At 46.8% G+C, this 12831-nt stretch overlaps 1 protein-coding gene across 2 annotated transcripts in view; it reads left to right on the forward strand.

Annotated features, from left to right (window-relative positions):
• The window catches only part of DDC (dopa decarboxylase), a 917411-nt gene that overhangs the window by 361467 nt on the left and 543113 nt on the right, over nt 1–12831 (forward strand). For both annotated transcript variants that reach the window (XM_069613411.1, XM_069613412.1), the window contains exon 3: nt 7106–7219. In XM_069613411.1, the coding sequence (XP_069469512.1) occupies nt 7106–7219 (114 nt within the window). The remainder of the gene's footprint in view (nt 1–7105; nt 7220–12831) is intronic.

The following is a 12831-nucleotide window of genomic DNA, read 5'->3' on the forward strand; positions in this document are numbered from 1 at the left end:
GCGAGGTAGAGCTGAAAAAGAAAAGCGTGTTGGACATCTAGAGGGGGGTCCTTTTCATATCTGGAATGGAGTCGCTTGTTGATATTCCGAGAAGTTGCATGAGTTGAGTGCACATAAAAGGTCTGCGTGGAAAAAACATTGGAATAGAAAATATTAATAATTAGCAATAGATAATTAATTGAACTTTTGTTGATTCTTTAGTCAGTTAGTATACATCTCCCACAGAGAACATTTTACCAAGTAGATTCAGTAACATCTACCAAAACCTTCCAATGCACAGTTCTATACGGAGAGTGCCCTTATCTTCCCTGAGTGGATTCCTGCCACTGTCACTCCTACGCAGACCTACTCCTCTTTTGAATGTCTTGTCTGCCGACTTTCTCTCTCTCCTAGCCATTCCCTTACCGTGGCTACTATCTATCGGCCACCTGGCCAAATTTCCTCCTTCCTCTCGGAGTGGGCTGACCTCTCCTCCTCACTCCTGTCCTCAACCACCCAACTCCTCTTTCTCGGTGACTTCAACATCTATCTCGATGCCTCCTGTCCCCCCTCAGGTCTCTTCCGCGAACTCTGCAACTCTCTCTCACTCTCTATTCTCCCGTCTGGGCCTACTCACTCTGCAGGGCACACTCTTGATGCTCTGATCTCTTCTGACCTTCCCCTCTCCCTCCCTCTCTCCACTCCTCTCTCTTGGAGCGATCACTTTCTCCTATCCTCCCACCTCTCCCTCCCTACCCCACAGGCAAAGCCACCCTCCTCACTGCCACCCACCTTCTCGGTCATCCGACCCATGAAGCGCGTGTCAGCTGAGGCCTTCGCTGCTACCTTCTCAGCCCCTTCTCCCCCCTCGGCTGACTCCCACCCTGACGCAGCCCTCTCCATGCTCTACTCCTCTATATCTGATACTCTCGATATCCTTGCCCCCGTCATGAGAATCCGCCTGAAGCCCAAAGCCAAATGCAACTCCTGGTATGACTCGGATCTCGTCACCCTAAAACGCAAGTGCAGGGTGGCAGAGAGGAAATGGCGTGCTTCATGTTTATCCTCTGACAAACTGGCCTGCCGCCTGCTCCAAAGGCAATACCGGCTCTCCGTTCTCACCAAGAAGAGAGCCCTTATCCAAGCCCGCATCTCTGAGGCATCTAACAACTCGGCCGAACTCTTTAAAATCTGCAAGGAGCTGGCCAACCCTGCTGCAGTCTCTACCTCTCCTGTCCCCTCCCAGGCCCTCTGCACTGCACTGGCCTCGCACTTCATCTCAAAAACTCAGGACATCCTGTCCTCGCTCTCCTCCTCTCTCCTCCCTCCCTCTCTTCCCTGCTCTTCCTCTTGCTCTCCTGCAGCCGCCCCTCCGCCCTCCTTCTCTGCTTTTCCACCTTTTTCTGCTGATGAGGTTTCCAGACAAGTCCGATCTATGAAAACCTCGTCTAAACAGGTTCACCCCTGTTCCTCCAAAACCATCAAGGACCACATCGACTCCCTGGCTCCTGCCCTGGCTGACTTTTGCAACCACTCATTCGCCTCTGGAGTCTTCCCATCCCCCCTCAAGCACTCCCTTGTGCACCCCCTCCTCAAGAAACCCTCTTCTGACCCCTCCTGCCCGGCCAACTATCGCCCAATCTCCATTACTCCCTTCCTGGGAAAGCTCCTGGAGAAATTGGCCATCTCCCAGCTTAACCTCCATGCTGAATATGTTGGTAATCTTCATGACCATCAATCCGGCTTCAGAGCGGCCAGAAGCACGGAAACTGCTCTCCTGAACATCCGTGAGGACCTGCTCCTGAACCTCGATTCCAACACTCCCTGTGTTCTCATTCTGCTCGATCTCTCCTCTGCCTTTGACACTGTCAACCATGCCATCCTGCTCAACCGTCTCCGTTATAACCTGGGTATCACTGGTCAGGCTCTGGCATGGCTGACCTCTTTCCTTTCTGGTCGACCCTCCCAGGTCCAAATGGGCTCCTTCCTCTCTGACATCTTTTTCTCCACCTGTGGTGTCCCCCAGGGATCCAACCTCTCTCCCTGGCTTTTCAATCAGTATCTGGCACTCCTTGCCCACCGCATCGCCGCTCTCTGCCCCCACTTTCAGTGCTATGCGGACGATACCCAGCTCATTTTCAGGCTACACTCGGCCTCCTCCTCTCCTTCCCTCATCTCCGACTGTCTGTCTGCTATCCAGGAATGGTGTGCCGCCAATGACCTCTGCCTTAACGCCAGTAAGACTGAGATTCTACTCATCGGCACACCCACTCCCTCCTTTCCTGCAGCTCTCTGGCCGGCCTCCCTTGGCCCCCTTCCTGCCACTACCTGCAAAGCTAAAAACCTCGGGGTCATCTTCGACTCCACACTCTCCTTCTCTCCTCATATTTCCGACGTCTCTAAGAAGTCACATTACCAGCTGCACCTCCTCAGAGGTATTCTTCCCTTCCTCTCCTTCCCCCAGAAGCTCACTGTCTCCCGAGCCCTGGTTCTCTCAAGGCTGGACTACTGTAATAGCCTCTATCTTAATCTGCCTGCCTCCACTCTCCGCCCTCTGCAACTTATCCAGAACAGAACTGCGAGACTTGTCCTTGGCCTCAAGCCCAGGGACCGTATCTCTCCAGGACTGAAATCTCTTCACTGGCTCCCAGTGGCTGCGAGGATTAAGTTCAAAACCCTCTGCATTGTCCACAAGGCCTTCTGGGGCCTGGGGCCACAATACCTTCAACTCTCTCTTCCTAAATATCTGCCTTCACGAGCCCTTCGCTCATCCGTCTCCAACTCCCTCATGGTCAGCCGCTTCTCGAAGCAACGAGCTGGGGGCAGATCTCTCTCCGCAGCAGGGGCCTCCCTCTGGAACAGCCTTCCTGCTTCCCTGAAACTTGAGGAGAACCATCTCCGGTTCCGGAAGCACCTCAAAACCTTCCTCTTTGCTTCTGCCTTCTCTCTCCCTCTCCCCTGCTAAACCTGCTTAACTCCCCACCGAAGTCTGCACTTAACCTGCATCTGGGCCACTCTGTGACCTCGGCCCAGGGCCCAGCCACTCTCCACTTGCACGGCCTCCCTGGCTCCCCCTGCACTGCGGGACTGTCACTGCATCCCTACAGCCCCCTTCCCAGCACTTACTCTGCACTTACCTCGCACTTGCCACCAGCTGGCCCTTTTATTTATTATTCATTATTTTATTACGCTACTTACCTTGTATTGCACTTTCCCCCCCACCTCCTCCCCCTGCACTTCTCCTTTTCCCCTTACCTCTGCACTTGCGCGATCTGAATGACACCTGGCCTAGTAGGATCGTTTGTCTGTCTTCCCCTTGTTTCCCCCCCTCCCTGCCTCGTCGCGCCTTGAAACACTCGTGTATAGGCGCGTTACAAATACCATATCAAATCATATCATATCATGCAGGTGCAGACATGGTGGCAGAGATATGCTCAAAGAGATGGACAGTGAGAGGAGTGGGGGGCACATGAGCAATGGCAAGTCTGTTCGACGAAATTCATAGTGTGGGATGGTTGTGAAAAGGCAACTGTGTTCACATCTGGATGCATTGACTCCTTTCATGTATAGTCATTCAGCCATTTGAACAACAGTGAACTGAGAAGGACGGTGTTCTGCCCCATTGCAATGTGCAACAGGCCAGAAGATATTTTCTATTGAACTTTTTTGATGCTCTACCGGTTTGACCCCCGACACACATAGGACAAGAATATTGTGAGAAACTTGAGGGTATTCTCACCTCTACTCCCCAGGGATATTCTGCTCAAGTGGCCAGGGAAGGGCCATCACATTTGTATCCCAACCCTAGGGGTGGACAAGCGAGGGAGGATCACCTGGGTAGAGGGTCATGGGAGATTGGGAGGAGAGTGCCCCCGGGTGAGACACAGTATCCCCTTTGGAGAAGGCACAACCTATCCCACCTACCCTCTAAGTTTATGAGTTTTTGTCACCCTTATACCCTCCCCTATACTTCAGCCTTACCCAATAAATAGGGATAGAACAAAACAGCAAGACACAATAACTACTCCCCTACCCATACCAACTTCTAAAAGGAGGGAGGATCACGTGGGTGGAGGGTCCTTGGCAATTGGGGAGAGAGTGCCAGAAGGCAAGACATAGTATCCCTTCTTTCCTAGCATTAACTTACCCAACCCTCCCTCAGTGTTTGTAGGATATTGTTGTTCCTTTCCCAATGTCCCCCCTGAAGGTACTTAAGTACTACGAAGAAGAAGATGCCCCAGCGATCAGTACAGACTTCCTATAGGAAGCACCACTATATTACTGGGATGAAGAAGAGGGGTTTTGAAGAATAGAGGGCTGAAGGTCAGGCATGTCTTGTTAATTGGATTGGTTATGGTCAAGCAATTGAACCTGAAATGATGCTCCTGCCGCCTGTTAGAGGCCCACAGTTGTATAAAAGGTGGAGTTCACAAGCAACATGGAGAAGGAGAAGCCTGTGTGAGGAGAGACTAGTAGGAGAGCCACCCCAGGGGAACGGGACACAGAGACGCTGAAGGACGGTACAGTGAGATAAGCGGTCATTGCGTGGCGAGGGAGCCATGTCTCCAAAGAGCCGGAGAAGGCGGGAGAAGGGTAACGTGGAAGGTACCCCTCCCTTTGATGTGGCCAGAAACTGCTTGTTCCCCTGAATGGCAGTAACCATCCAGGGATGTCTGAGGGGCAGACTGTGAGATCCTGACCTCGAATGTTAGAAAGTATCTTACCGAGAAAACCTAAGAAAAGTATGTTGCAGCCGGTGAATTTCAAGAGACTGCAAGGAAACCTGGTGCATCTATGAAAGTAAAGGAATTACATTGTAGTGGAGTGGTCATGTGCTGATGGCACATACTTGAAAGTCTCTGAGTGAAGTAAAAGAACGAATTGAGACTAATGCAATACTGAAATTCGATTTTGCAAAAACATTGTGTCCGAGTGTTCACAGTTGAGCGATGCACGTTTACAAGTCTCTGACTAATGAAGGACATTGTAAAAGTATCACGAATTAGGAATACTATGAATAAGAGAATGAAAGCAGTGAACAAGCAACCCGAGGGGAGCTAGTGAAGTGTGAGCAAAATGCCAAGCAGGCAAAACAAAGTTGTAAATGAAAGTCAACCAGGTACATTATAGCAAGAAGAGCCAAAGAAGTATCAAGAAAGGCAAACCCTGAATCTAAGAACCTGTGAGACCCTGTAATTTGACAAGGTGGTAGAAAGCTGGGTAAGGGCAACTGGTTGCATGACTTGCAATGGGTGGGCCGTGCGGCCTGTTAACTGCGCCTAGACCAGGGTGCTTCAACAAATCCAGAAGAAGTGTGAAAGCAACTTTGAAATACAACGGAACCTGAACATTATTGTTTTGGAAATCAATGCTTGAAGCTAGGGGAAGGGAACCCTGAGCTCCTTTGGAACACTGTAGTTTTGGAAAGCAATGCATGAAGCTAGGGGAAGGGAACCCCTGAGCTCCTTTGGAACATTGTTGTTTTGGAAATCAATGCTTAAAGTTTGGGGAAGGGAACCCTGAGCTCCCTTGGAACACTGTTGTTTTGGACCTCAGTGCTTGAAGCTAGGGGAAGGGAGCCCCTGAGCTCCTTTGGAACAGTTTTGTTTTGTGAAGTAGTGCTTAAGCTTGGGGAAGGGAACTTTCAGGCTGGAACTGTATCCTGAACTTGTGAAGGGGGCTAGAGACTGTTCCAGACTTAACGTTGAACACTATTTAAGTTAGAACATCCCTACACTACATTTCGATATTAAGACATGAAGACAAGCATAGGTTTTGACACAGACAGATTTTTGAGTTGGACTTGCAGACTTAGACTTTTCCTTAGTTTCTTTAGGTAGGGCTATTCCCACCATAGCTACAGGGCAGGTTAGGCATTACACTCATCCTGACATTTTAATAAAGATTTTCAAAAATGTTACATCTGTTGTCTGTGTCATCTCTCGATACTACGCCTGTCTCACAATATACACACAGGTTATCTGTTTGTTTTATGTTCTATTTTACATACATTTGCTCAACATAACAAATAACCATATGCATCAATAAACAAATGAGTTTGCATTGATCACAGGGATGCACTGGATGATGACTAAAGGTGTTAAGGGGAAGGCATTTTTAGGAGTGCTAGCATCAATATTTGAGGATGCTGGTGTTGAAGGCTGGTGTACGAGTCATGGGCAGCGTGTTGAGGGGAGGAGGGTGGGCCTGCATATGATGTACAGGTTAGGCCAGCCACCCCCTTTGACAATCAACATTTAAAGTCAATAAACTCAACTGTCCAGATGTCCTTGTGTTTAATATCTGCTGCATACACCTTTACAGGAATGGAGCCGGTGTTCTTATCGGATAAAGCTGCAGGAGTTTATGACACCATATGTTAAGTCTTTCTGAAAACCATAAAAATAAAAATTGAAAAAGAATTAAAAAAACCTGACCATGATGAAATATTATTTGCCATGACTTCATGCAGGTCTTGAAAATAAATGGTGTCTTTATTGTTGGGGGTGATATGTTCGACAGCACCTGACCTCAGTCAATTGAGCGGTTCCTAAGTGTGTATCCTAATATCTGGCCCACCATGTATGTGATGGGAATTACACAAACCTGGATGCCTATGTGCTTGGGAATGGCACACCTGATGATATTTTGGACAAACTATTTACCTCGACCACTGCTGAATGACAGGGCGACACCTTTTGATGGAATGATAAATAGTGTGTCGCACTTCTGCATTAGCAGTCTATCAGAGAATAATTGGGGCCAAAATAGTGGTGATATGTGTTGGTTTGATGACCATTTTGGGTGATACAAAAGAGCGTTATGTATAAATGTTGCTATCAAATACACATTGCTGTATACCTACGTATGTAAATTAAGATGTGAATGCAACCATAGAAATATTATTATGCTCAAGCGTCAAAGTCAAAGTGGCTAAAGTCAAACTCAACTTTTAAATGCATTGTGAAAGACATAATGTTCGCACTATTGTACTCTTTATATTATATATTTGCTTTGCTACTATTGAGTCAGTCGATTAAAATTAATTTCAAGCAGGTGATTCTTTGTTGCACTTTCTGGCCATCTAACACAAAGGCACTAACTTTTTTTTAATCCCAATTTGCAGGTGACTCATTGGCACAGTCCTTTCTTTTTTGCCTACTTCCCAACAGCCAACTCTTATCCAGCAATTCTGGCGGACATGTTGTCTGATGCCATTGGATGTATTGGCTTTTCATGGGTAAGTCTACAATGACAAATGTTATATTTCTGCTACTTTTGGTCAAAAGCTTCTTCTCTTTGCATTTCCCACTCTGAAACTTGAGGAGAACCATCTCTGGTTCAGGAAGCACCTCAAGACCTTACTCTGTGCTTCTGCCTTCGCTCCTACTCTCCCCTGCTGATCTGCTCTTTCTCATCACCGCACACCAGGTCTACCCTCTGACTTCCGGGCCCAGTTACCTGTAATCACCACTGGGGTTCGATGATATACTTTTTGGTCCCCATGAACAGAAGTGATATGAACAGGGTCCCTCCCCGGTAATTCTTCAAAGTAAATGAAATCAGGTCTAACGGCTGTTTGTTTACTACCAAAATCTATCATTGCAATTACTGGTATGCCATTCACTGTGGCCTGTGTGTGGGTTTTTACTGGGATCGTTAAGGAGAAACAATTGGTTATGTTATCTGTCTCGTCCTCTTCCTGTTCCTGTAGATCGTTGCAAGGATTTCCCGACATCCAGCCTATTTCCATAGGTTCTTCCTTACGGCTTGCGTGACAAAGGGCCTCATTACGAGTTTGGAGGTAACCATGCCCTTAATAAGGCCATGGCTGCCTCCAAATTTGGGTCCGGGTTCCCTGAATGGGGAAATACCGGGCCATTCCGACCTTGGAGGGCCCGGTAGTTCTGCATCCAAGGAACCCAGACCCGGTACATCCCCATTCCCATTTGAGCCCCCATAGGGCTGAATGGGAATGGGGAGCATGCTAACAATGAGCCCGTTAATGACGGGCCCGTTGTTAGCATGCTGGGACGCTCGCGGGACCCGTTAAAGACGTCTGGTGAAACCGGCACCTCTACCGCTGCCGTTAAACCCATACCACCAGGGTCCTAATGAGGCCCAATGTCTTGCTAGGTGGCCTTTCTCAAAACAAGAAAAGCATAGGACAAGGGGGGTTCATTGTTCTTCTGTTTTCATCACTCCCAAGTCTTTAGAGGGAGGACATTTCTTTTCTTCTGCCTCTTTAGGTCTCAACTTAAGTTCTTGGAGTTATTTCCGGTGTGAACCGTCTCATTCCGGGTTTCACTTCTGTGGGTGGTGTGGGTGGGGACTAGGTTTTATTTCTCTTCCGACCTTGTCTGTTTTATGTAAGACCCTCAGTTGTTTATTAGCTTCTGAAAAGTTTTGAGCTGTTTCTATGGCAACAGTTAGGATTGGTTTAGTTAGCTGTAGGACCGCTTTTTGTAAGAATAGTTTTAGCACACAGGCACCTACCTCCACCGGGGTCTCTCATGGGACTTGTTTCAGGACTCTGAATTTATTCCTATAGAAATTGTCTGTCTGACCGACCCTTTGTAATAGGCCCTCTTTTATCTCATTGAAGGTGGTGGTACCCCAGGGGTTTAAGTTTTGATAAGCTGTTTGTAACTCCCCCTTCAACAAGGGGGCTAGGTAGTAGGTTTTCACCTCCTCACTCCAACAGAATTGTTGTGCCAAGCGCTTGAAATTTAAAAAAAATAATTCCCAATTCTTCTCCCTTTTGATAAGGTTGTAGAATTCCATGGGGTAGGACTGGGCACTGGTGAATTGCTGCAACCCATTTGAGAGCTTCCTGCAATCTCTACTCTGCCTGGATTTGATGGTCAACGAGGCACTGGATTAAAGCCTCCAAGGTGGCTATGTCCTCAGATTCCAATTCTACAGGCAGTATGTTTGGGGTTGGGCTAAAGGAGAATATTTCCTTTTCGAACTTCCTTGTGAGTTCACTGATGTCGAGGGGTCCATCCAGTAGATTTTCTGAGCTATCCCCTTGCTCTATTAAGGGAACTTCAGGAACAACCTTCTCAAGCTTTTTAGAGGGTCTTAGTAGACTAGGCTTGATCCCAAACAATTGGTGGTAGGTCATCGCTTGCCCTAGCAACAAGTTTGAGGTTGCTATTGGGACCTATGGCTTAGTCTGAAAGTCTTGTGTTATCGGCTAGTGGCCATCCTTTGAAGAGAAGCCTTTGTTGGAAAATACAAACTTATGTTCTCAGCTACACCAGATGTTTGAGGTTTAGAACAGGCTCCCCGGGAGAGACTTTGAGTTGAAATTCTTGTCCTTGTACCTTTTTGACCGTTAAGAGCAAATATGTCTTGTTGGAGGAAATATGTAGAAAAAACAAAGGGTTCACTGTTTTTTGTCAGCCAGGCCGCATCCCACTTTTGACACCATATTTGAAGGGGTCGGAGTAAGGAGACAGACACGGTCTTGGTTACTTCAGAATTACTTTTATTTAAATCACATAAGGGGTTGGAAAAATTCCTCAGTAGCCCTAACTCTACGAGGGGTTTCCCTGCCTCAGCAAAATGAACTAATGAGACATTCGACGTCAGGATGTCCAAAAATAAGATTCACCGTCCTTTGTCAAAACCTATTCTGACCCTCACACTCTCAATACTACCAAAATCTACTATAAGGGAAAAACCAAAGTCATTTTCAGCTGCTGAGTTGTACCCGCAGCTTCAACAAGCCAATCTGGTGTCTAGAGTGTTAACAAATAACGTTCCAACAGGTAAAGCAACAACTAAAGTACTTTAAAAGAAACTGCCAAGGGGGATAATCCACTTCCCCTGGTTTTCTTTTCATAATCCTTTATGTGTCCGTTCGTGAAAACTGGCCTGAATAGTATCCTGGTACATCTGTCAAACTTGGTATACTCTCCTGCCAAGTACTGCTATTTTTGTCTCTTCTGCTCACTGGGATGAGGGAGAGTAGGTTTTTTTTAACCCACACTATCTGGTGTTTTATCCACACCATCTACTTATTGGTGTCCGTGTTTTTTTAATTTCCTTTTACTTTCCTTTGATTATGGGTGTCACAAAAGATTGAGTCGATTACCCAGTAATGTTTATAACAGTATTCTGGGGAGTCGCATCTGTTGAGGGATTTTGTCATTAATGCCTATTCTCATTTCCTGTGAGGTAGTGCTGCCTATCTTTATGATAATATTCACGCTGTGCTGACACTGACAGTACCTTTATTAGCTGGTTTGTCATTGTTTTTCCAGGTGCCCGTCAGCTGTGTTACTGAGGGCGCGTGGGTGGGGCTCCTCTCAGCTTCCATCTGCTGATGAACGCACCAGCTAAGGAAGCCCTCTCCCTCTAGGCTCCTTCTTTGTTGTTGTCCCTCGTCCCCGCATGGCTCATAGCAGTGCTGTGTCTCCAGGTCACTCCTCCCTCTCTTCTGAGTCCCGCTGTATCATTCCTCATTGGCGCTGACTCTGCTTGGGGAAAACTGCTCACAGTCCTGACACAGACTGGAGCAGCAGTCTGCCACTGAGCTTCTCTTCACTTTTGTGCTGCTTGGTCTCTTTACTAATTTAGACAGTGCTTCAGTCCGGCGCTGCATGTTATCTGCACCTGTATGTTGGTCTCTTGCCTTTCCACAGGGCTGCCAAACGCACTGCTGCTGAAGGTCGCTGGTGTTCAGGAACTCATTTTCTCCCAGCCACAAGGGGAATGGGTTTCTCAGAGCCTCAGCGGCTTGTTCTGCATTCAGCGTTCTGTCAATGGCCTTTCTTCTTTCAACGCTTCGGAATTTCCAACTGCCTTGCAAGTTGCCACTTTTGTTGACACTCCTCTCTCGTCCACTGCTACAACTTCTCCCAGCGTTTACCCTAAGATATAGTCAATCTTCTCTTTTTATTCCCTGCTGACATTTCAGACTAGGGAGTTCCCAATGGTTCAGAGGTTTCCTCCCTTCCTCCTCCAACGGCCTCCTCATCTCAGTACTAGTACAGCTCTGTGTTATAGGTGTTGTATTACAAACATTCATATAATCATGTGGTACCTGAGAACTTGAACTTGGTGTTGTCTTGGGAATCTGTAAAACTTGTCTTGGTTTTTGTTTGGGAGCAGATTTCTCTCTCCTAACGGAGGTGACAAGATTCTTTGATTCGTCTTACAGGGCGGTTCTTTGGGAACCACAAAGGTGAGGTTAACAAGTAACACGGCAGTAAAATCGAGAGTGGGACTTCAACTTGAGTGCACGTGTCATATTACACATTTGCAGTCAGAGCTTTGTGGTGGAACATCCATTTATTAATATTTGTATTGTTTGGAGTTTCATCACACACTACCCACAAGATTCACAGCCCCTGGGTACAGACTGGATTAGATATGGGTGGAGTAGAAGACAGGCGGAAGGAAAGCAGGGGTGGGACAGTGGTGTGGTAAGCAAGTCATATAGAGGGGGACCTTTTGCAACAACTCACATGATTTATTCCATAATAAGGGCACTGGCTGCTCAATTGAAAAGGCAAACAATTGTAAAGCTGATTAGAAGCTTGTTTTACCTGCATCCAGTCATCCATTGATCAAGCCCATTAGCATTCCTATTCCACCCTGACATTATCAGAAAGTGTTTACAGTGGCTTCAGTTAGGATTTGGCTTGGGTTAAGGGCTTGATACACCAGCACAACTAGCATTCAAAAGAGCCTGTGATGTCTACATACTTCCAGGAAGCGAGAAAGGTGTATAGCTTCGGGAGGATTGCTCAGGGGTGACGCGCTTGCCTTGGAAGCAAGACGACATGGAGCAACACAGGTTCAATCCCCGGGTCTGTGCTTAGAAACCTCTGGGCATTAAGCGTGTTTTAAACAATAAATTAGAATTATTATTATTTTCAGGAAAACCTCCATGAATCGCGAAATTTGCAAGCCCATGTGGACTATCTAGGTTTCAATGGAGTAGCTATCAAGCACCACCATCAATCACCTTTCAATGGGGAGATTTTGCAGTATGGATATGGTGCAGTTTTGCCAAGATGGGTTGGGGATAAGCATATCACGTGTTGCAAATAAAAGCTGCCAATGAGGGGAAACCTGCATTTCCAACAAATGTGGTTTTGAATGTCATGTGTCTTTGTGTATGTGAGGCTTGCAGAGGTATTCCTTCTCAGGCGTAGAAAAGGAGACTCGGGTACAAAAAGAAGCTTCTTTATTCAAAAAATGACAGATGCAGAATAGTACATGACCCAGTAGTAACGCAAGAAATACATTAGGAAGAAGTGGCATCCGCCTGCACAACCCCTACACACCCTTTACATCCCTTACATACCCCCTACCGTAAGGAAGTCATGATGGCAACGGTAAAGAAGAACACACGTGATCGCAGTTCTAGGGTGTTTATGGAACTGTATAAATGGGTGAGAAAAACACCTAATCTGAACCTAAATGTAAGATGGGAGCAAGCTTCGACCATCAAATAATAATAAGGCAGTCCTAGTGGTGTCTCTTCAAATAAAAAGGGCTTATACTAAAAAAAACTATTGCCAGTCCTTACAGCTAAGTTACACAAATTAGGGGGGATAGTGTTTACCAGAAAAGAAAGAAGTGTTCACAAAAATGATAATTCTGGGCTTTTCCAGCACAAGGCTACTGTTCTTCTCAGCGATATACGGATCTTTGGTGGTCAAGTCTCTTTACACAAAGTTTCTTGCCCCGAGAGCATGATGTATCAAAATAACAAAACAAAAAGATCCTCTTTGTTATTTTTTACGATGGGTGATGACCCTTCACCCCGGGATCCCCCTCAAATGGGCTCCGGTCCTTCTTGACTGTTAGCCTCCCTCCGTCGGGTTCACTACG

This window comes from Ambystoma mexicanum, chromosome 5p (genome assembly GCF_040938575.1).
Source record: "Ambystoma mexicanum isolate Mex_15411 chromosome 5p, UKY_AmexF1_1, whole genome shotgun sequence".
In the NCBI taxonomy this organism is placed as follows: domain Eukaryota; kingdom Metazoa; phylum Chordata; class Amphibia; order Caudata; family Ambystomatidae; genus Ambystoma; species Ambystoma mexicanum.